The sequence below is a fragment of the Balaenoptera ricei genome, chromosome 2 (genome assembly GCF_028023285.1).
Source record: "Balaenoptera ricei isolate mBalRic1 chromosome 2, mBalRic1.hap2, whole genome shotgun sequence".
Taxonomy (NCBI): domain Eukaryota; kingdom Metazoa; phylum Chordata; class Mammalia; order Artiodactyla; family Balaenopteridae; genus Balaenoptera; species Balaenoptera ricei.
In genome coordinates, this window is record NC_082640.1 from 109,047,147 (window position 1) to 109,073,011 (window position 25,865).

Genomic DNA, 25,865 nt, shown 5'->3' on the forward strand with positions numbered 1-25,865 from the left:
TTCTTCATCTCTGTTTTCTAGATAACATTTCCCTAGTTTATACCTGTGTTGTGTGTGATTCTTCCTTAAGGGTATTATTTTATACTTCTTTACATTAAATCTCATCTTAGACCTGTCCTTTCAAATCCCCAGGTTGTCCATATCCATCCAGGTACTTGATTGATTTTCTTTTCTTTTTAATCCATCCTAGCTTTGTATCATCTGTAAACTTGATCATATTTGAATTTACATTCTCCTCCATGTCATTAATGGCTGTGTTGTATAGACTACTCCTCATCCCTGGGGGACTCTGCTGGATATACTGCTAGATGTTCTCAGCTCTACTGATAATAATTCATTGCTTCCTTCTCATCCTAGATTTCTTTATCCACTGTTCTATACTGTTATACAGGCAATGCCTCTATCATCTCTGCTTCCTGGATGCTCCTATGTCAATCACTTTAAGATATGGATTAAATCATTGTATTCCTTTATCTACTTATACCATTGCTTAAATTTTTTAAAAAGGTTACTCAACCTGGGAATACATTGTCCTTAAATAGAAATTTCTTGGAAATTTCTATCAAACATCAGTGAATCTTTAAAAATATATCAAGTGAGAAAACATTTTGGAAGTGCTGCCTTTATCTTCTCCACGGAAAATGGTCTCCAGTTATTTGGATTTTAGGTAAAAAGAATAATTATTTCCCCCCAGAGCTGAGAGGGTGACTTAAAGATATATTTTTTTAATATAATTTCTTTTTCTCTGAATGTGGATTGCATTTCCAGTAAGTTATTCTGTTTCAAGGTGGTCTTCTAAATGAAACACGGTTCAGTTATAATTTTTAGAACATGATGCAAAGCCACATGTTATTTATTTTTTAATCATATTTTTTTCTTTATTTTCAGGAAAAAGAAGAAGTAGAGGGAGTATCAGTAGGTGCTATACTCTCTGACTATCAGCATGTTCGAGTAGAAAATGTGTAAGAAAACGTTAATTTGTCCTATATTTTTAAAGTTTATGTATTTTAAGAATGTGAATAAATAAAAACTCAATATGGGATTGACATATATACACTAATATGTATAAAATAGATAAATAATGAGAACCTGCTGTATAGCCCAGGGAACTCCATTTTGCTGTAAAGTAGAAACTAACACAACATTGTAAAGCAGCTATACCCCAATAATAAATAAATAAATAATTATATCCAAATAATAAATAGATATGGTATTCTACATGCCCCATGAAACTAAATGTATTGCCCTAAGTAACAAAAGTTGCACTTTTACTTTTTTTCTATCCTTATATCAACACATGAGAAAACTTACCATAAGGAAAAGTAAATTATTTATAATAAAAAATTGAAACAAAGATTTTTTTGAAGTCAAAGTATTATTTTCAATTTTTCCTTATTTGAATTAGTACACCCTTTTAATATCTTAACTTATCATCATTTGTAATAAAAGTGCAGTAATAAAGAAAAAAAATGTATTAAGAAATCTCTTCTTTGGTCCTTAGAATTCAGTTCTTGACTAAAAATATTCATGAGATTGAAATACTTCTATAAAAAGCCATTCAACTTTAAAGGAATTTTTAGATTGTTGCTCCTCCCATCTCCCCCACCTCCCAAGCAATGTAGTACTAGTAAAAAACATTGTCTGTACAAGTACCAAAATAGTCAACTCCTTTGATCTACTCAAAAAACATAAGGTCAAATGAAAATAATGATTATTAAATGTTGGCTTGGCAAAACACCCCCGAATGAATTTAATTTCCATTTTTAATTTATTCGGATAAATAAAATATTGTGTAGAGACTTTACATGTCATTATATTAGCAAAACAGAAAATAAGGACTTCAGTGTTAATCTTGAGCACAATTCGATATAGAAATAAATGATTTTGCCATGTAAAAGGGTAAATGGAAATAAGATAAGGGCTGTATTTAGGTAATAGTTTCATGTTCTTGACAAAGAAACATTCATATTGACTATCTCATTAAACACTCGCATATTAATAGACTTGAAAACTAGTTTTATTTTTTGCTTTATTTATTTTCTCTCTAATTCCACAATGAATTTAAGGCAGTTAAATATATAGAATTTTAAAAGTAAGTGAAGGGAAAGCAGGACAAAGAATAAATAAACGAAAAGAAGTATGATGATCTCATATTTGGGGGACTATCAGAATCTCTGGAGAATGGAGAGCGGAGGTGGAAGTGGGGGAGGAGGTCAAACGTGTATTTGGAAAAAGTTTTCCTTACATTCTATCTGCCTACATTTGAGAACAGCTGATTTATTGATGGAGATGGATTGCATATCCCTTAGCCATATGTTAAAAATAATATTATTCTCATCAAGTTTTAAGTCATGTTCTCTGAGAATTATTTTGTTTAAAAATCTTTGTTTTTGAATAAGTTCAAACCTACATGGTTCACTGGGTAGCCAAGCTGTAGATAGGGCTGACATCTGTTTATGAAAGCTTTAAGGAGCAGAATGAAAATGTGCTCCTGAGGTGAAGCTGCCTTATAGCAGTATCTAAATGGGAGAAGGGCCCATTGATTACTCATAGGTAGAGGCAAGCTATTTCTCAAAATGCAGTCTCAAGTACACTTCAACACATGGTTTAAGATGCCCAGATTATATACCATAAAGCACATCTGTAATAATTTAATCCTTGAAAATTGTAAAGCAGTGTTATTGGGAGTCTGTTGGTCTACAAACTCAGGTTTGAATTAGCTGATCTTCAATTTGTAGTTAGTGTTGCATCATTATATTTTCAAGGTATAAAGCACTTAATAGATGTCACAAGCTCAAATACAACAGTGATTTACAGAGGAAGCTTATTTCAGCCATGATATTTTAAACTGTTAAAGAATTTAAATAGGTAAAGAAGTATGACTTAAGTCTAAAAATAGCCAAAAGATCAGGGATACCGAAGAAACAATCAAGAATTTTGCAATAAGGCCTGGAAGGAATACAATTTTTTTCAAAAAAAAAAAAAAAACCTTTTAGCTGAAAAAGGTGGAGAGAAGTTTGATTAGTAGGCATTAAAGATTGGTGATAGGGGCTTCCCTGGTGGCGCAGTGGTTGAGAATCTGCCTGCCAATGCAGGGAACACGGGTTCGAGCCCTGGTCTGGGAGGATCCCACATGCCGCGGAGCGGCTGGGTCCGTGAGCCACAATTGCTGAGCCTGCGTGTCTGGAGCCTGTGCTCCGCAACAAGAGAGGCCGCGATGGTGAGAGGCCCGCGCACCGCGATGGGGAGTGGCCCCCGCTTGCCGCGGCTAGAGAAAGCCCTCGCACGGAAACGAAGACCCAACACAGCCATAAATAAATTAATTAAAAAAAAAAAAAAAAAAAAAAAAAGATTGGTGATAGGACAGCAAAAACTGTAATGCTTGTGTTACATGGATAGTTACAGTTTTATTATTTTTGTATTTATTAACTGCCTCCACATTGCTTTAGATGCTCAGGACATTTTACAAAGGTAAATTATATACTGATGAAAGTCTCTACATTCAGGAAGATTTTGATTTCTTTGAAGGTCAGGGTATATGTGCATGAAAAAAGGAGTGATATTTCTAAGACCATATATGAGTAAATGACTAAACGTGTGGTACATTTAATAGGTACTGGCATTATCTGAGAAAGAGTTCAGTGTGTGCTGGAGTAGTCAGCCAGGAAACCTTACTGACACTAGGGATGATGGGGTTTAGAGCTATGTTCTTTTAATTTGCAATCTGATCTCAGCCACTTACTCTGTGACTTGAGCAAGGCACTTGGCTCTGACTACCATTTACTGAAGACCTATTTTATCCAGGTATTGTACTACATTTTTTATCTACATTACTTTTAATTGATCAATCAATTAATCTACATTAATTTTAATCAATTGGTCCTCCCTGAGAAAGTGACATTTAAGCAAAGGCATAAAGCAAGTGAGGAAGGTAGGGAACATGGCAAGTGTGTTAGGCAAGAGTGAGCAGGCCAGGGGTGGCGGGTTGGAGTGAGAGGAGAGTAGTGGGAGATGAGGTATGAGAGCCAACCAGGGTGAGATCCATGTAGGTCTAATTTACTAGGAGTAATGGGGAGAGTTCTGAGCAGAGAAATCCCATGATCCGTTTATGTTTTAAAAGGGTCACACTGGCTACTATATTGAAAACTGATTTTAAAAGGGCAAGAATGGAAATGGGAAGAAGTTAGGAGAGATACTGGTGGCTCAGACCAGCATTTTAGCAGTGGTATTGGTGAGGAGTGGTCATATTCTGCATTGTGGTAGATTGGATGTGGAATGTGAAGAAAAGAGGAATAATGAATGACTTCACCTTCTAATATTTTAATCTTCTCAAGAACTTTGGAAGGAAATATTTTTGTCCCTAGGTATGAACTGGGAAACTAAAGGCCTGGAGCTTAGCTCTGACTTGTCAAAGTCATGCAGGTAGTGAGTGTAGAAGGAGGTTTCAAACTCAGATTTGTCTGGAATCCAAAATCTGCATTCTTTCTACAGCAACGTAATGTAAAATACGTAGTACAATACCTGCAGCATACTAGGTATTCAATGAATGTACTTTTTGTTCTTACTATTTTCTTTTCACTCAGTCGAATTCTTTTTTTTTTTTTTTGCTGTCTTTATGATTATGCTTTTTCTTAATTCTTTTTGTTTGTATTAACATATCTTTATTTTACCTTTCTTCTCTTTTTTATTGAAGTATAGTTGATTTACAATATTATGTTAGTTTCAGGTGTACAGCAGAGTGATTCACGTATATATTTTTTTCGGATTCTTTTCCATTATAGGTTATTACAAGATATTGAATATAGTTCCTTGTGCTATACAGTAAACCCTTGTTTATCTATTTTATGTATAGTAATTTTTATCTGTTAACTCCCATACTTCTAATTTATCCCTCCCCCTCTCAGAGTCAAATTCTTTAAAAAAAATTTCAGTTATTAGATAGGAATAATTCATATAACCATAGGTATTATAAATGTAATCAATATATAATTATTTTATTAGGATAAATGTATTTGCCTGTGCTTCACAATTTTGATACCCAAGAAAGTTCTAAAACAAGAATAAACATCCATTAGCATTTGGAAGCTTTTTTGCATAGATTTCTAAACTTAGAGTCTTACTAAAATTAATATTTCTCATCTGCCTGGAGATTTCATTTTTATCTGTTTATGCATAGCCCATGGAAATTAAATATATTTATGTTGTATATATAAACTTCATTATGCAAAACATGTTTTTAAAAGTATTTTATATGCTAAAATCCTTGAGAGAAGCAGTATGTTTAAAATCAAAGTAATTGCTGTGGGTCCAAGTATAGAACATTAAGATATCATCTGATTTTTTTTTAATTATGTTATAGGTGTAAAAGGCTTAATCTCCAGCCTTTAGCTTACCTTTGGCAAAGAAACCAGGAAGATTTGCTCCGAGAGATGATATCATCTAACGTTCAAGCAATCATCATCAAAGTAGCAGCTCTAGGTATGTAACCAGAATTCCAAGGGAGCTGTCTGTTACCACACAGATAATCTGAGTTCACTAATAAGCAATTACAAGTAAAAAGGAAGAATGACTTAGAATATAAAAATGTGGAGTCACAAGCTGAAAAAATTGAGTAAGGGGAAGTTTTAAAATGGGCTTTTGATTATTAACCAAAGTGATTAAATAGTGAGCCTCTTTTCTTTTTTTAGTATATAACTACCTCTAAAACTGGTATTATATTGTGGTCCTTCAATTTAAGTTCTTTTTATAAGATATGGAAATCATATTCATAGGAAACAGAAAATATAGTTTGATTTTTTTTGAAGCTTTTTAAAATCTGTATTTGGTATAACACATGATATTTTCCTTGTATTTTTTTTAACATACTTTGAATAATGCTGAAATAGAAGGATTGTCTTTGTTTGTGGTATCAGAAATAAGCCGCGTAGTGGGTTTTTGTTGAGGATGATGAGAAATTCATGTTTGAGAAAATGTCGTTTGATCAGTTAGCATAGACACAACAGGCAGGTGGTAATCTGATTCAGAAATGGATATTACATACAAACACATTTAATTTGTTGCTTTGAATTTTTATAATTATATTCATTTTCAAGAAACCATGGGATTTGAGCCCAATTCATTTATTTCATGAACCTATTACAGTAAATGCCCTGGAGCCTCAGGGTTCTCAAAGCCTAAAACATGTACCTCATTTGAGAGTGTTCACCTTGCTGACCTCTAAAATAACAAGGTCCAAAGCTGTGGAAGATTTCACAGATGAATTCACATTTTAAACAGCATTAAAAGGAAGATTCCATAATATTTCTTCTTGGTAAACACCAAGCTACTCTCTTCTTGTGGAAGTTGAGGTGTTATCTTTAGTGGAAAGCCTCATTTAGAGAACATGCAGTTGATCTCCTTAGCTGTTAAAAAGAAAAACATTGAGGTGGTGTTGTGTTCTCATTTTTGAGAAAATGTTGCTCAATAACTCTTATGATTGAAGTTCTCACTACAGATATATTTGTCATATGAGTTTCTATATGCATGTATACAGAATATGCTCTCTCACTTTCTTTGTCGCTCGCTCTCTTTTGGATTTTCTCAGATTGCATAGTTCTGTAATGAAGTTCATGTGACACCTCACTGGACAGTACATATTCTGTCCCTTTTACTACTAGAAAATGGAATGGATTAGAACCCTGAGAGATCCTGCCCTGTTAGAAAGACAGAGCAATAGAATATGACCTTACTGCCACCTTTATTATAGTATGTGGCTGATATTGCTTGTCTTTTCATTTGTGTGTGTGGATGTGTGTGTGCCTCTCTGTAAAGGTTGGGGATGGTGATTAACTGTATTAAACTTTTGGCTAAAATATGAAACTGAGATAATTTGCCCTTGACATCCCAAAGACAAAAGTATAGATCCAATTTGAACATTTACAGCACATAGTTTCTATTGATTGCCTATAGGTGTGCAAAGATGAAAGTTATTCTCAAGAACACTATTAAAGAAAGATTTGTTGAGTGGCACATTCCTTGTAAAGACGCAAACATAAATGATGCAATATAGGTTTCCAAGCTTCCCCCCACACACACTTTAAAATTTTCAGAAAAAGTTTTAAACAAAAAATGGGACAATAGGACCTTTCCATTCACAGAGCGGGTCAGCAAAGTTTTGTGGCCCATGAGATTATGGAATGGTCTTATAAAAGGGTTGATTCTATATGAACGTATAAAAACAAATTTCGAATAATTGTGTTACACAACCTTGGTGTCTTGCAGGCGTGAGTGAACTCGTGAAATTTTCACATTAACGGCTTAGTGCTTAAAGGAGTTTCTGGTTTTTAGACTTATTTAAAGAAATGTTTCCACATTGGACTTAAGAACAATCCTGCCTTTTAGAAATATTTATTTTTAATTGTATGAGTATTACATGAAAACATTCTTGCCATGTAATGTTAAATTTTCATGGTTACAGAAAAGATTTGATGTGCTTTCTGTCTGCTCCTCTGCTGCCAATGATTCCCTTTCCCAGAGATACCCACCAGAGTGATGCTGATCATCTTTTTAATCACTTTTTTGGTATGTGTATATGTAATATTTAAAAAGCCATAAAACAATCATAGTACTTCTACATAGAAATATTATATGAAGAGTATCTTACTCTGTGTATTGATGGGCAACTTGCCTTTTTTCACTCAACAGTATGTTTTGGAGACTTTTTTTTTCCATGTCAATAAATGTAGATTTACTTCATGTTTTGTTTTGTTTTTAATTAACCTTTTATTGAAGTATAACATAAATACAAAAAATTGCATTCTTGTGTCCAACTTGATGAATTTTCAAAAAGTGAACATATCTATGTAATCAACACCCAAATCTAGATATAGAACATTGCTAATATCTCCCTAGTCAATACTTGCCTTGCCCTCCCAGAGGTAATAGCTCTTCTGATACTTAATACCGTAGATTCGTTTTTCCTGTTTTTGAATTTTATATGGCTGAATCATAGAGCATAGGCTCCATTGTGTCTGGCTTCTTTGGCTCAACATTATGCTTATGAGATTCATCCACGTTATTGAATGATGCAGTAGTTTGCTCATTTCTCCTTATAGTGTAGTGTTCCATTGTAGGAGTAAACCACAGTTGAATTGTCCATTCTATATTCGATAGCCTGTGGGTAGTTTCTAGTTTGGTACCATTATAAATAGTACTGCTATGAACATATAGTGTCATTTTGTACATTTTCTGCCCCAGACCTAGAACATCCATTTCTTTAAGAAGACCTTGGGTTTTTTTTTTAATGGGGAATGATATATATGTATGTATATATGTAAAACCTCAGGAGTTCATGATATTTTGAAATCAGATTTAGGGCTATATAAGGACTGTAATTATTCTGTCTTCCATCTGTGCTTTCTTCCACAGTGAAAAATATTCTTGATTCTCAAGGCCATAGGAGATGTTATTGATTAGAAGATCCCATAATTACTGGGAACAAAAGATCAAGTAGTAGGTCTGTAACTCATTCTTTCCAGTAACTGGGCTAAGTCCCCTGGAAAAAAAGGAAGAACTCATATAATCTCCTTATAAACATTAATTACAGATGTCATGGCAAAAATAAACAAACAAAACAAAATCACTAATGATATTTACTAGTGGGGAGGAGTCCTTATCTTTAAACTGCCTTTAGCAGGACTTATCTGGTTGCTATGGTTGGTTTTGGTAAACAAACCTGGAATCTTTGGGTTTGGGGGCATGGCTCCCTGGAACATGTCATGTAAGGTATGTAACTATCTGAATAGGAAATCAATCAAGATGTTTTATGACTGAGGTAGCTATTTTCTGTGTAAGTAATGTAAGCTACATGCATTGCTTAGAGACCTGACCTGTTGACCTGGTTCACGGCAGGTTCAGTGTGACCAGAAAACACCTGGGGGGCTTCACGCATAGTTCTGGCCCTCTCCCTGCTTCACCTGGCCCTTTGATTGCTTGTATCCTTGGAATTATTAGTAAAGCTTGATACTAGGTAAGGTCTCTGGTTTGTATGAGTCTGATTTCACAGTACAGTCTTCTGTTATTGCAAATTGGCCTAGTCAGTGGGATTTTGTTTTTCAGACCCACAGATATATAAGACACCTTTTGGCAAGAAAAAAAAGGGTAGAAAATGGTGATGAGGACTTAACTATTGTTAGCAGCCCCGGTAAAAGCAGGGCAGTTTAAAAACAACAAAAAAAGAGATAGTAGTTGGAGAAAAAGCTTGAGACTATCTTTACCCATCACTGGAAAACCTTCTGCTTCCATATATATTTGCTAACAAAGTAACTAAATTGATCAGTAGAAATACCATACAGGTAGTTGGAGACCAAACTCAGATGACTACTCAATGCTAACAGTATTCTGTTTAAGAGTTAGTGCTCTTTATAGAAAATACCCGCAGAAGCCTGGGGAATGATTATTGACATGGATTTTTAGAATTAACAATCAGGAAGCCATATCACTATTCTAGACATTGTTGAATGGAAAGGAGTATCTAGGTTGAGCAGATGGATGATACGACAGTTCATTCTGTATACTTCTGAACGGTATGACAACTAACTTGCTACAGTGCATTATGGTTGGGATTTGGCAATCTTACCCTGAGAAGAGTAGGTGTCTCACCCCTTCCCTGAACTACAAATGGATGGAATACTCCTTGCAAAGCAATAATAGAAATGGTATGAGTTACAATTAACCCTAGACTGGCTTTATTAAGACCAGAGGGAGACACATAATTTGATGCCATTGGCGCAAATGATGAAGTCATGCGAGTAGGTCATCATGAAAACATTGCTTTTGGGAAGCCAAGAGACTATTCAGGGCAGTAGCTGATCTGCTGGCTTAGTTACCATGCATAGGGCTGCATTGTGAAAAACTACCAAGCTATCCAAAAGAAAGGAGGCAAAAAGGAGAGAAATGAAAAGATAGGAGAACAGTAACTGGCTCAACCAGGTGGAGTTGTTTAGATGACTTCTGAAAAATGGGTTGACAAAGTAGGAAATTGATGGAGTTTCTACTAAGGATCTAATAAAGCACTATGAAGCTTTAGGAAATGGGAGAGGCATTCTGGCACCACCTTTTAAAATGCTTCAGCAAATTCATTCTATCTGTTCTGGAGAAATTTAGCCCAATTATGAGGATCATGATTTACAGTGGAAAATAAAAAGGGGACTGAATTTATTCTCTCAGAAAGCCGTAGAATCTGAAAAACACTGAGAAGTCAGATCTGTTTGCCCAATCCCTAGCAGGGAATCTTAGGCTACATACACTGTTGGGGTGGAATGCAGAACTTTTTAGTTAGATACTGGGCTCAGTATCCTATGTAGTCCCTATGAAAGATAAGAATTGTGCACTGAAAGGCTGAGGGTGAAATTTGTGGTATGTAGGAATGCTGTAGTGGAGAAAACCAAAGTAGGGCTAAGGTTAAAAATTGGAAAATATAACTCTTGAGCTTCTCCTGTGGTCATTTCATGTTTACCTGAATGCATAATTGGTATGGATATTATGTGTGAATAGTATATGTTGCCCTTACCCTTTTTACAGGGGATGTGTACTAAGTCTGTCCCTTCATTTTGGTTTAACGGGCCATGCTAAATGGAAACCTTTGGAATTGCCCAGGCCCTTCTTAGTAGTGAACATTAAGCAATAAGGATTCCAGGAGGTCAATAGAAGATCACTGATCATTTTTAATCACCTAGTCTGGCTAGTTCCTGGAGGTTAACAATATGCAATCAAGGATTATACAAGGTAGTTCTTCCTATTGCTATAGCTGTACCTGATATAAAAAGACTATAAACAGGAAGTGCAAAAGGACCAGGGGGACTAGTATGCCATTAGAGCCCTGACCAACACCTACTTTACAATAGCAGTTTCAGAGTCCATCCATGTACAATATGTTCCATTCTCATGGACTGGAACTCAATATACATTTACTGTGCTGCCACTGTGATGTTTAAATTCATCATCACAATCCAGTGAGGTAAGACTTGGACTTGAAAAACATTAATACCAACCAAGTTAGTGCATTGCATTGATAAAATCGTGAGAATTGCCTCTTCAGAGGAAGAAACTCAGGAGGAGTTAAGAACTATAGTATATATATGAAAAATAGAGGCTGGCTGACAAATCCAGCTGAAATTCAAGGACTAGCTCAGTCTTTGAGTTTCCTGAGAATTATATGGGCTGGAGCAACCATGGGATGTTCCTCAAAATGTGAGAATTAAGTTGATATCTCCCACCGAATTCACTAATAAACAAGAATCTAAGACTAGAAGGGCTTTTGGATTTAGGCAAAAACATATTCATCATTTAGGAATCCTGTTCATCCCTATTCACAGAACCACCATAAAGAAATCTGAATTTGAGTGGAGACCTGAGCTAAAACAAGCAAATTGTAATCCCTAAGAGAAGGAAAATGAGTGAGGTGAGTGCTGCAATTGTCTTAGCTAACTGCCTGGAGGTAATTTCTGCACTGCAGCATAAGGGAAAAGAACCCAAAGAGAGCTCAGGCAGTTTTCACTGAACTGAGGAGACAGAGATCACAATTCAGAGAGACCAAGGGCTGAGATTTTGTGGGACAGAATACCAGACAGAAGGGATCTTCATGGCGAGAAACCTCTGTAGACCTATAGAAAGCTTCCCTCAGTCTTCGGCAGAGTATGGATCTGCATATGTGTGAAAGGGAGCTACCTCCAGCTGAAGAAAGAATCATCAAAAAACAGTAGGCTGGGCTTCCCTGGTGGCGCAGTGGTTGAGAGTCTGCCTGCCGGTGCAGGGGACACGGGTTCGAGCCCTGGTCTGGGAGGATCCCACATGCCGCGGTGCGACTGGGCCCGTGAGCCACAACTGCTGAGCCTGCGCGTCTGGAGCCCGTGCTCCGCAACAAGAGAGGCCGCGATAGTGAGAGGCCCGCGCACCGTGATGAAGAGTGGCCCCCGCTTGCCGCAACTGGAGAAAGCCCTCGCACGGAAACGAGGACCCAACACAGCCAAAAATAAATAAATAAATAAATGTATAAAAAAAAAAAAAAAAAAAAACAGTAGGCTGAACAATTTCCAGAGTTCACATAAAACTGGAAACATCCATGTTTCCACCAGTGGAAAGACCTCATCATACATGAGATATCAGGTAGAGTCCTCAAACAGGTATCACCTTAGTAGTCATGAGCCTTAGACTAAAGGCTGCTACGAACCTGATCTAGCAAAATTTAAAAGCAAGCCTCAAAAGGATCAAACTGATTTCAAATAACTTAACTTATGCCAGAACAAAATCTAAAACTATTTAAAGGAAAATAATAAAATCCAACATATAGTATAAGATTCATAATGCCTTGCGTCTTAGTTACCAGGCATGCAAAGAAGCAAGAACGTGATTAATACTGAGAAAAATCAATCAAAATACACCCAGATTTGGAACTGGCAGGCAAGGAAGTTATAACAGCTCTTATAAATATGATCATAATGCTAAAAAACTAAAGGAAAACATGATTATGATAAGAAATAAAAAATATAAAAAGGCCCAACTACTACTTCAAAAATACCTTATCTGAAATGAACAATACACAGCAATTAGACATTGCAGAAAACATGAGTGAATCGGAAGACAAATAGTATCTGTCAAAAATGAAGCATAGAGGGAAAAAAAGGACTGAAAATAATTAACGCAGTATCAGTGAGCTGTGGGACCATAACAAGCAGACTAACTTAGGTGTAGTGTCCTAGGAAATAGGATGGGGAGAATATTTGAAGAAATAATGGGCAAAAGATTTTTCCAGTTTGATGAAAACTCTACATCTACAGATCCAAAATTTCAATGAACCCAAGCAGAAGAAACATGAGGAAAATCACAAGGCACATTATCATCAAATTGCTGAAAACCAGTGGTCAAGAGAAAATCTTAAAAGCAGCCAATGTGAAAAAATTAATTCTATACAGAAAGCAAAGATAAAAAAATCAACAGGCTTTGCCTCAAAAGCTGTCCAAAATGGAATACAATGAATTTATATCTTAAGGTACTGAAAATCAATAAAAGTCAACAAGAATTTTATACCCAGTAAAAATAAATTGCGAAACGAAGACCATATAAAGACATTCTCAGATGTACAAAAATTGAGGGATTCATCACCTTTAGATCTGCATTTCAAGTAATATTAAAGGAAGTTTTTTGGACAGAAGGAAATAATAATTGATGAAATTTGAATCTTACAAGGCGATAAAGAGCAATGAAATAATAGAGTAGATAAATTTTAAATCTATTCTCCTAACTTTTAAAAAGATAAGCTAGATTACTTAAAGCAAAAATAATGGTAGTGAGTTGTGGGGTTTATATGGGAAGTAGATATATAATTATAGTAGCACAAATAGTATAAGGGGGAAAGTACAGTGAAATGAAGTTACAATGTATAAGATTCTTAAATTATACATAATTATATAATACTATTTGATTGTGGACTGATAACTTACAGATGTAAAATGTAAACCATAAAGAACCACTAAAAAATAAAACAGGTGTATAGGAGAGTAAATTGAATATTGTAAAATAATCCAAAAGAAGTCAAGAAAGGGAAAAAACAAACAGAACAGATGAGAAAAACAGAAAACAAAAAATAAGATGGTAGATTTAAACTTAATCATTTCAATAATTACATTAAATGTAAATTATTCAAACACCTCCAATTAAAAGAGAGGGATTTGCAACCAAAAACCACAGTTACAGAAAGATAGAGAAGATGAAAAGGCAGAGGGCTATGTACCAGATGAAGGAACAAGAAAAAAACCCAGAAAAACAACTAAATGAAGTGGAGATAGGCAACCTTCCAGAAAAAGAATTCAGAATAATGATAGTGAAGATGATCCAGGACCTTGGAATAAGAATGGAGGCAAAGATTGAGAAGATGCAAGAAATGATTAACAAAGACCTAGAAGAATTAAAGGACAAACAAACAGAGATGACCAATACAATAACTGAAATGAAAACTACACTAGAAGGAATCAATAGCAGAATAACTGAGGCAGAAGAACGGATAAGTGACCTGGAAGACAGAATGATGGAATTCACTGCTGTGGAACACACTAAAGAAAAAAGAATGAAAAGAAATGAAGACAGCCTAAGAGACCTCTGGGACAACATTAAACGCAACAACATTCGCATTATAGGGGTCCCAGAAGGAGAAGAGAGAGAGAAAGGACCAGAGAAAATATTTGAAGAGATTATAATCGAAAACTTCCCTAACATGGGAAAGGAAATAGCCACCCAAGTCCAGGAAGCGCAGAGAGTCCCATACAGGATAAACCCAAGGAGAAACATGCCGAGACACATAGTAATCAAAGTGGCAAAACTTAAAGACAAAGAAAAATTATTGAAAGCAGCAAGGGAAAAACGACAAATAACATACAAGGGAACTCCCATAAGGTTAACAGCTGATTTCTCAGCAGAAACTCTGCAAGCCAGAAGGGAGTGGCATGATATACTTAAAGTGATGAAAGGGAAGAACCTACAACCAAGATTACTCTACCCGGCAAGGATCTCATTTAGATTTGATGGAGAAATCAAAAGCTTTACAGACAAGCAAAAGCTAAGAGAATTCAGCACCACCAAACCAGCTCTACAACAAATGCTAAAGGAACTTCTCTAGGTGGGAAACACAAGAGAAGAAAAGGACCTACAAAAACAAACCCAAAACAATTAAGAAAATGGTCATAGGAACATACATATCGATTATTACCTTAAACGTGAATGGATTAAATGCCCCAACCAAAAGACATAGACTGGCTGAATGGATACAAAAACAAGACCCATATATATGCTGTCTACAAGAGACCCACTTTAGACCTAGGGACACATACAGACTGAAAGTGAGGGGATGGAAAAAGATATTCCATGCAAATGGAAATCAAAAGAAAGCTGGAGTAGCTATACTCATATCAGATAAAATAGACTTTAAAATAAAGAATGTTACAAGAGACAAGGAAGGACACTACATAATGATCCAGGGATCAATCCAAGAAGAAGATATAACAATTATAAATATATATGCACCCAACATAGGAGCACCTCAATACATAAGGCAACTGCTAACAGCTATAAAAGAGGAAATCGACAGTAACACAATAATAGTGGGGGACTTTAACACCTCACTTACACCAATGGACAGATCATCCAAAATGAAAATAAATAAGGAAACAGAAGCTTTAAATGACACAATAGACCAGATAGATTTAATTGATATATATCGGACATTCCATCCAAAAACAGCAGATTACACGTTCTTCTCAAGTGCGCACGGAACATTCTCCAAGATAGATCACATCTTGGGTCACAAATCAAGCCTCAGTAAATTTAAGAAAATTGAAATCATATCAAGCATCTTTTCTGACCACAACACTATGAGATTAGAAATGAATTACAGGGAAAAAAACGTAAAAAGGACAAACACATGGAAGCTAAACAATACGTTACTAAATAACCAAGAGATCACTGAAGAAATCAAAGAGGAAATCAAAAAATACCTAGAGACAAATGACAATGAAAACACGACGACCCAAAACCTATGGGATGCAGCAAAAGCAGTTCTAAGAGGGAAGTTTATAGCTATACAAGCCTACCTAAAGAAACAAGAAAAATCTCAAGTAAACAATCTAACCTTACACCTAAAGAAACTAGAGAAAGAAGAACAAACAAAACCCAAAGTTAGCAGAAGGAAAGAAATCATAAAGATCAGAGCAGAAATAAATGAAATAGAAACAAAGAAAACAATAGCAAAGATCAATAAAACTAAAAGTTGGTTCTTTGAGAAGATAAACAAAATTGATAAGCCATTAGCCAGACTCATCAAGAAAAAGAGGGAGAGGACTCAAATCAATAAAATCAGAAATGAAAAAGAAGTTACAACAGACACTGCAGAAATACAAAGCATCCTAAGAGACTACTACAAGCAACTTTATGCCAATAAAATGGACAACCTGGAAGAAATGGACAAATTCTTAGAAAGGTATAACCTTCCAAGACTGAACCAGGAAGAAACAGAAAATATGAACAGACCAATCACAAGTAATGAAATTGAAACTGTGATTAAAAATCTTCCAACAAACAAAAGTCCAGGACCAGATGGCTTCACAGGTGAATTCTATCAAACATTTAGAGAAGAGCTAACACCCATCCTTCTCAAACTCTTCCAAAAAATTGCAGAGGAAGGAACACTCCCAAACTCATTCTATGAGGCCACCATCACCCTGATACCAAAACCAGACAAAGACACTACAAAAAAAGAAAATTACAGACCAACATCACTGATGAATATAGATGCAAAAATCCTCAACAAAATACTAGCAAACAGAATCCAACAACACATTAAAAGGATCATACACCACGATCAAGTGGGATTTATCCCAGGGATGCAAGGATTCTTCAATATACGCAAATCAATCAATGTGATACACCATATTAACAAATTGAAGAATAAAAACCATATGATCATCTCAATAGATGCAGAAAAAGCTTTTGACAAAATTCAACACCCATTTCTGATAAAAACTCTCCAGAAAGTGGGCATAGAGGGAACCTACCTCAACATAATAAAGGCCATATATGACAAACCCACAGCAAACATCATTCTCAATGGTGAAAAACTGAAAGCATTTCCTCTAAGATCAGGAACAAGACAAGGATGTCCACTCTCACCACTATTATTCAACATAGTTTTGGAAGTCCTAGCCATGGCAATCAGAGAAGAAAAAGAAATAAAAGGAATACAAATTGGAAAAGAAGAAGTAAAACTGTCACTGTTTGCGGATGACATGATACTATACATAGAGAATCCTAAAACTGCCACCAGAAAACTGCTAGAGCTAATTAATGAATATGGTAAAGTTGCAGGATACAAAATTAATGCACAGAAATCTCTTGCATTCCTATACACTAATGATGAAAAATCTGAAAGAGAAATTATGGAAACACTCCCATTTACCATTGCAACAAAAAGAATAAAATACCTAGGAATAAACCTACCTAGGGAGACAAAAGACCTGTATGCAGAAAACTATAAGACACTGATGAAAGAAATTAAAGATGATACCAACAGATGGAGAGATATACCATGTTCTTGGATTGGAAGAATCAACATTGTGAAAATGAGTATACTACCCAAAGCAATCTACAGATTCAATGCAATCCCTATCAAATTACCAAGGACATTTTTTATGGAGCTAGAACAAATCATCTTAAAATTTGTATGGAGACACAAAAGACCCCGAATAGCCAAAGCAGTCTTGAGGCAAAAAAATGGAGCTGGAGGAATCAGACTCCCTGACTTCAGACTATACTACAAAGCTACAGTAATCAAGACAATATGGTACTGGCACAAAAACAGAAACATAGATCAATGGAACAAGATAGAAAGCCCAGAGATTAACCCACGCACCTATGGTCAACTAATCTATGACAAAGGAGGCAAAGATATACAATGGAGAAAAGACAGTCTCTTCAATAAATGGTGCTGGGAAAACTGGACAGCTACATGTAAAAGAATGAAATTAGAATACTCCCTAACACCATACACAAAAATAAACTCAAAATGGATTAGAGACCTAAATATAAGACTGGACACTATAAAACTCTTAGAGGAAAACATAGGAAGAACACTCTTTGACATAAATCACAGCAAGATCTTTTCTGATCCACCTCCTAGAGTAATGGAAATAAAAACAAAAATAAACAAGTGGGACCTAATGAAACTTCAAAGCTTTTGCACAGCAAAGGAAACCATAAACAAGACGAAAAGACAACCCTCAGAATGGGAGAAAATATTTGCAAATGAATCAACGGACAAAGGATTAATCTCCAAAATATATAAACAGCTCATTCAGCTCAATATCAAAGAAACAAACACCCCAATCCAAAAATGGGCAGAAGACCTAAATAGACATTTCTCCAAAGAAGACATACAGACGGCCACGAAGCACATGAAAAGATGCTCAACATCACTAATTATTAGAGAAATGCAAATCAAAACTACAATGAGGTATCACCTCACTCCTGTTAGAATGGGCATCATCAGAAAATCTACAAACAACAAATGCTGGAGAGGGTGTGGTGAAAAGGGAACCCTCTTGCACTGTTGGTGGGAATGTAAATTGATACAGCCACTATGGAGAACAATATGGAGGTTCCTTAAAAAACTAAAAATAGAATTACCATATGACCCAGCAATCCCACTACTGGGCATATACCCAGAGAAAACCGTAATTCAAAAAGACACATGCACCCGAATGTTCATTGCAGCACTATTTACAATAGCCAGGACATGGAAGCAACCTAAATGCCCATCAACAGACGAATGGATAAAGAAGTTGTGGTACATATATACAATGGAATATTACTCAGCCATAAAAAGGAACGAAATTGAGTCATTTGTTGAGACGTGGATGGATCTAGAGACTGTCATACAGAGTGAAGTAAGTCAGAAAGAGAAAAACAAATATCGTATATTAATGCATGTATGCGGAACCTAGAAAAATGGTACAGATGAGCCAGTTTTCAGGCCAGAAGTTGAGACACAGATGTAGAGAATGGACATATGGACACTAAGGGGGGAAAACTGCGGTGGGGTGGGGATGGTGGTGTGCTGAATTGGGCGATTGGGATTGACATGTATACACTGATGTGTATAAAACTGATGCCTAATAAGAACCTGCAGTATAAAAAAAACAAACAAAACAACTAATACTAAACTTTCATTGAGTTATTTGTATGGAAATATGTTAATATAAATGTTTCAGACATTACATGAAATTTCTAAAAATCTTATATTTGTACTTGTATGGAAATATGTATGGAAATATGTTAATATAAATGTTTCAGACATTACATGAAATTTCTAAAAATCATATTTGTATTTGTATGGAAATATGTATGGAAATATGTTAATATAAATGTTTCAGACATTACATGAAATAAAAAAAAAAAAAAAGAAAAAAAAGAGAGGGATTTGCAAATTCAATTAAAAAATGAAAAAGAAGGCTCAACTAAATGCTTTCTATAAGAAACTTGCCTTAATTGTAAAGACATAAATAGGTTAAAAGTGAATTGATAGAAAAAGATACTCCATGGTAACACTAATTCAAAGAAAGCTGAGATGGTTATATTAATATCAGACAAAGTAGTCTTTAGAACAAGGAGTATTATTAGGGATAAAGAGGGACATTGCATAGTGATAAAGGGGTCAATTTATCAAGAGAGCATAGCAGTCTAAAAGATCTGTGCACCCATAACAGTGCCTTAAGATACACAACATGAAACTGATATAAGGAGAATTGGACAAATCCACGGTTATACACAGAGCTTTCAACATTTTTTTTTTTCAGTAATAGCTAAACCAGGTACAGTAGACAGAAAATTATTAGGATATAGAAAGTTTGAACAACACTACCAATCAACTCACCCTACTTGCCCCTCATAAAACACTTCATGCATTAGCAGCAAAATACACATTTAAGCACACATGGACCATTCATCAAGATAAACCATATTGTGGATCATAAAAGAAGTCTCAGTATATGTCATCATACTGAAATCAGACAAAGTATGTTCTCTGAATATACAAAAATTAACAGATATATCTGGAAAATCCCCCACGCTTTGAAATTAACCAGTATACTTCTAAATAACCCACTAGTCAAAGAAGAAAGTATTTGAATTGAATGAAAATAAAACTGCAACGCATCACAGTAGTGGGATACAAGTAAAGCTTCGTATTATAATTATTCCATTTATATGACATTTTGAAAATAGAAAATTATACAGGCACATGGTAAATAACTGGTTGCCAGATGCTGGGAGTTGGGGGAAAGACTAACTGTAAAGCAGGAAAAGAACAGCCTACAACTTCTCTCATGAACTTTTTAGAGTGGTGGAAATGTTCCGTATCATTATGATGGTGGCTACATGCCTGTATATATTTCCTGAAACTTAAAATTGGTGAATTTTATTTTAAAGCGAATTTAAAAAATGAAAATAAACAGAGCAGTGAATAAAATTTCCCAAAGACAAGGACTGGCATATTAGCTGTCAAGTAGATTATATTGGACCTTTACCAGAAGCCCCAAGAGACTGCAAATGAGTGTTAACTAAGATGATGCCTATTCAACACTAAGCCTTATTCAACTTAAGCAACATTGGGAAGTACAGTTAAAGTTTGGAGCAGCCAATTCCCCATCTTTTGGTCCACTTCAGTATATTCTGACCATTGTATACATTTCACTGCTATAAATACACAGAAATGGGCAAGAAATATCTCATGGACCTACTACATTTGTTAGCATCCTTAGAGCAGCGATGTATTTGAAAATTGGAATGGGGAATTGATGCACTAGTTAATTAAAATGGCTGGTAAGGGAAAAAAAAAGATTTATGGTTAGCTTAATTAGTTAAATTATTTTGTGCTAATATTGACTATGATAGGAAGTAATGCCAAGACTCTACTGGCAAGGGTTCTAGGATTGGGAGGTAGGAATGAGGTGATGGGAGATGATACAAGTGCACAACTATATACTTTTCCTATTTCACAAATTTTTTCTTTTGTTTTGCCTGATTTATACTGGTCCCAGGCCTGAGTTTATAGTTACATGTACCAAAATAAAGTGTTATCAATGCACAAAACACAATATTAATACTACTAAATTTGACAGTGCATATTCTTAAAGACTGTTAGGGGTATTTCATAGCTTCACCCATAGAGATCAATTAAGGCCTATCTCTAAACACAGGGCCATGTGTCCTGTGATTCTTTTTCTGTCAAATCCTGTAACATCAGCCTGCGAGTCAGTCCAAGGAGAAGTGCTAACAAGGCTGCTGTTTTTACTGCCCCTGTGGGTTTATAATACATCTGCTGAGCCAGAAAGGCCAATCATAGGGGAAAGGGTATGGGTCAAAACAGGTAATAAATGGAAATGGAGGGAATCAGAGGAGATGGAAAAGCACTTATAAGTAGATTACAATTCTGTGGCAGAGTGCAGTCATGTGACCTCCGTGCCAGAGCCTCTGAGCTAGAGAATAACACTCTTAGGCATCCCTCTCAGATCTGATGCTGACTACTTAACTTATGTTGAGAGAAAACTCTGGACCTCTTTTCTGCAGAGAAGGGAAGTTGCTGATATATGAGCTCTACGTGAAGATTTTACCTAGATAATTTGAAGCAACAAAATGACAGTGTTCCAACTGATGGTTCAGTGTAGGGGTAGTTTACTACAGTTACCACTCAGTTATTGGTTTATTGTCTATAGCTACCATTCTGATCATTTTTCTGATGATTATTGCTAATGAATTATGTAGGTGGAGGATTCTGAACTGTAGAGCTTTTGCACTCTTTGTGGGCATAAAGCAAAACAATATGTTGCTAAGACATCTACCTAGGTATAATGGAGAGCAGATTTTTACTGCCTGCCGTAGCTTAGTCTAGTCCTTCAAATACAGAATATGTGAATGTAATGGACTTCATTTAAGGAAATTGGAACACAACCCTTGAGGGAGATGGATTTGGTAGAGATATAATGAATTGATATTACTTATAACTTCTCTCTGGAGTTATGCAAAGTACATTTATGGAAAACCTGTGACACCCAGGCAGAGCTGTATTTGGTATAATACACCAATTGATAATCTTACGGGGCTTAACGTTATTTTTGTGTACAAGCCATTTTCCTAAATTGTACAAATGCCACTAATGTACCGTGGTCATAACACATGTTGTGGGTTGATTACTATTGCCTCTGCTGTACAAGATGTTCTGTAGGGATTTTTGATCCTGGTCTTGCGGTACTACATCAGACCAAAATATGGAATGCTCCTGGAAGTTCTTCATGGTGAAAAGAACCTGCTAGTCCAAATATAGACACTAGAGGGAGCTCTTTTCCAGGAGACTGACTACATCTAGAAACGGCCCTGAAGGGAGAGCAAAGCTTTAAATGCCTGGACTAATGGAATATTTACTTTCATGGAACATTGTGTCAGTCAACTGACACAATAGGGAGAGGGCCTGAATACTTACCCACGAAAGACTGTTGAATATTCTACTCATTATGGAAGTTGCTATTTTTCTTTTAATTTACTTAATTTTATTTATTTTATTTTTGGCTGCGTTGGGTCTTCGTTGCTGCGCGCAGGCTTTCTCTAGTTGCAGTGAGCGGGGGCTACTCTTTGTTGCGGTGCACGGGCTTCTCATTGGGTGACTTCTCTTATTGCAGAGCACAGGCTCTAGGCGCGCGGGCTTCAGTAGTTGTGGCTCGCGGGCTATAGAGCACAGCCTCAGTAGTTGTGGCCCACGGGCTTGGTTCCTCCGTGGCATGTGGGATCTTCCTGGACCAGGGCTCAAACCTGTGTCCCCTGCATTGGCAGGCGGATTCTTAACCACTGTGCCACCTGGGAAGCCCCGGAAGTTGCTATTTTTAAAGATCAAAGGAGTATTAGAAGCCAAGCTAAGGATGCCAGTATACGGGAATACTACCATTAGCCTAGATTATGGTAGGACATTACTGGACAGTGTGACCCTTATATTTGTTTTCTAATGGCCCGGGTACCACAGATAGATATAAAGGGGATTTATCTTTCCATGGTGCATTGACTGAGATTGGCCAGATAAAGGAGTAACGCTGTGTTGACCTGAAGAGAGCATTTTGCACAATGATATCTGGAAGCCAATGGCTGTTAAAACCTACACTGTGATATCTGGGATATAGTTGAATTCTCAAACCAGATGGAATCCACAACTTAATTGAACAGTAATCTCTGGTCACTACCCTGGTCACTGAATGTGAATGTGCATGAGAAAAAGTTGGTTTTGTTGGGCAAGAAATGGAGAATGGTGCTATAATTCTAATTGACCCTTTATGCCAACCTGGGCCAGAGCATAACCAGTGTGACAGTGAAGGACTTGGAAAGATGTTCTGATAGTCCTGGACCTCTCCCTGATTTGCTGTGTTGTTTATTTCTGTTCTTTAAATTATCAGTAAAGATTGATACTGACTAAGGTCTTGGATTTGTTTGAGTCTGACTTGGCAGTCCAGTCTTTTGGTTTAACTCAATTTCTCATTTATTTTGTACCACATGGTATATGTAGGGTTGTAGAGAAAATAGGCTTATGTTTCTGCATAATTAGGGCTTTCTGAGCAAATTTTGCAGAAACTTGGGACCTCGGCTAAAAGACAAGCATTAGAATTTAATGTATGTTGGAGTAGACAGAGCGGACTGCAGAGAGATTTACTTCTCTGGAGGTCTGTGTTTACATTTCAGGGGTGGGGGTTGAGACCAGGACCTTAAGAGACATCTCCTGGGTTGTAAAGCTGCAGACACTGGTTTATTCCTCCCCAGAGAGATTTTTTTTACGTTCCAAAATGAAGACACAAGTCTTTCCCTTTACTTTTCCAGAGAAGCTCTCAGAAGGAGAAGGAAAACAACTGTCTCTTTTTTCCTAAGTAAATATACAGATTTATACCTTACCTACAGAAGATGGAATTACTTGAAAAATTCCATCTCATTCTCACCACCTTGCTACTGGGATAAGACCTGGGGCCCAGAAGAGCCAGAATGATATTACCTACTTACCATATGTAAGTAGTAATAATAATCTGTTCTGCTCCAAGAGACTCATGTTGGCACTCGGCATTATTAATAAATATAGATATTAAAATTTTAACAATGTATGATACAGTCTCAGAATAACCATGCTAATACCACCACCATTAATGTGATTGTTGAGAACAGTTAAAAATAATTTTTTACACGTGGTTTCCTGCATTTCACTTCCCATTTCTTATGAGTTCTACATCTGTTTTGTCTGAGCATATAACTATTATATACTGTACTATTTTTTAACAGTTTTATGGAGATACAATTAACATGCCATACAATTCACGCATTTAAAGTGTACAATTCAGTGTTTATTAGTATATTCACAGAGTTGTGCAGCAATCATCATAATCAAATTTTAGAACATTTTTGTACCCCCTCCCCCATAAGAAACCCGTACCCATTAGCAGTCATTCCCCATTTCCTCCCAGCCTTCTCCTACTCCAAGTCCTAAGCCCCACAAAGCTGCTTTGCATCTTTATGTCTTTATATATTTGCTATTATGGATATTTCCTGTGAATGGAATACTACAATATGTGGTCATTCATGACTGGCTTCTTTCATTTGGAATAGTGTTTTCAAGGTTTATCTATATTATAGCCTGGATCAGTATTTATTTATATATATTGCCGTGTAACATTGCACAGTGAATTGTCCCTTTTTTTAAATTGCTTGATTCAGTTTGCTCATACTCTGTTTAGGAATTTTGCATGTATGTTCATAAGAAGGATTGACCCATAATTTTCTTTCCTAGTAATGACAGATGTGGGTGATAAGGTTACGCTGGCCTCATAAAGCCTCATAAAGTTTCCTCTTTTTCTATTGTCTGAACAATTTTCTGTAAGATTGGTATTAATTCTTTCTTCAGCGTTTTGAAGCACTTATTGCTTAAGCCATCTGGACATGAAGATTTCTTTTGGGGAAAGTTTTCAATTAGTGATTGCATTGCTTTGTTAGATTAAGACTATTCAGATTTTCTATTTCTTATTTCAGTTTGGTAAGTTGTGTTTTTCTCTGAATTTGTCCAAAGTTTTGAAAATTGTAAATATAAAGCTTTTAATGCTTCTTATTGTCTTTTTATCATCTCTAAGATTAGGAGTGATGTCATTTTTTTCATTCCAATGGTAATTTGTTCTTTTCCTTACTTTGTCAGTCTTGTAGGGGTTTATTGATTGTATTATTGACAAGCTTTGATTTTGTTGATTTTCTAAATTACATGTTGATTTCTTTAGTTCCTTAATTTCTGCTGCTGTCTTTATTATTCCTTCCCTTATACTTTCTTTGGGTTTAATTTGCTGTTTAGTATAATTGACATATAACATTATATTAGTTTCAGGTATATAACATAATTATATATTTGTATATATTGTGAAGTGTTTTCTAATTTCTTGATATATACATATACACTAAATTTCACCCTTGTTTTCTAATATATATATATTTATGCTATAATTTTTCCTGTAATTGTAACTCTAGTTGTATTTTCATTATCAGTTAGTTCAAAAGCTTTCCAATTTTCATTGAAATTCCTTCTCTAATCCATTGGTTATTTAGAAATGTGTTATTTAGTTTCAAGTATTGCTTAGTTTCCAAACATGATGGCTTCCTATTTGTCTTTATGTTATTGATTTCTAACTCAATCACAATTTTTAAAAAATTTAAGGGGATGCTTTATAACCTAGCATATAGTGTAATCAATATGTTATTTCTTAATTTTTCTTCTTATTTTATCCATTTGATGTTATCTATTTTTCATGATTTATTGTGTTTTCCTTTATTTTCTGCCTTTTGCTGTGTGTAATATTTTAATGTTCTCTGTTGCTCTGGGAGGGATTCATTCTACTAGTAATTAGCTTTAATCTTTTCAAAGTTATATTTTTCAACTTAAAAATTCTAAAATATTAATATCAAAAATGCAATATCATCTTTATAGTACTTCCTAATCAATATAAGGAATTTAAGGGGCTAGCCCATAGGCAGGACAGAAACATAGTCCTGCCGCATAGCACAGGGAGATCAGCTCGGTGCTTTGTGACCACATAGAGGGGTGGGATAGGGAGGGTGGGAGGGAGACGCAGGAGGGAGGAGATATGGGGATATATGTATATGCATAGCTGATTCACTTTGTTATAAAGCGGAAACTAACACACCATTGTAAAGCAATTATACTCCAATAAAGATATTAAAAAAAAAGAAAAAGAAACATAGTCCTATTTGGGATCCTTATATCC

The 25,865-nt window shown here is 35.7% G+C and overlaps 1 protein-coding gene across 2 annotated transcripts in view; it reads left to right on the forward strand.

Annotated features, from left to right (window-relative positions):
* The window catches only part of DPH6 (diphthamine biosynthesis 6), a 177,587-nt gene that overhangs the window by 97,872 nt on the left and 53,850 nt on the right, over window positions 1–25,865 (forward strand). For both annotated transcript variants that reach the window (XM_059913676.1, XM_059913677.1), the window contains exons 4-5: window positions 889–962; window positions 5,360–5,478. In XM_059913676.1, the coding sequence (XP_059769659.1) occupies window positions 889–962; window positions 5,360–5,478 (193 nt within the window). The remainder of the gene's footprint in view (window positions 1–888; window positions 963–5,359; window positions 5,479–25,865) is intronic.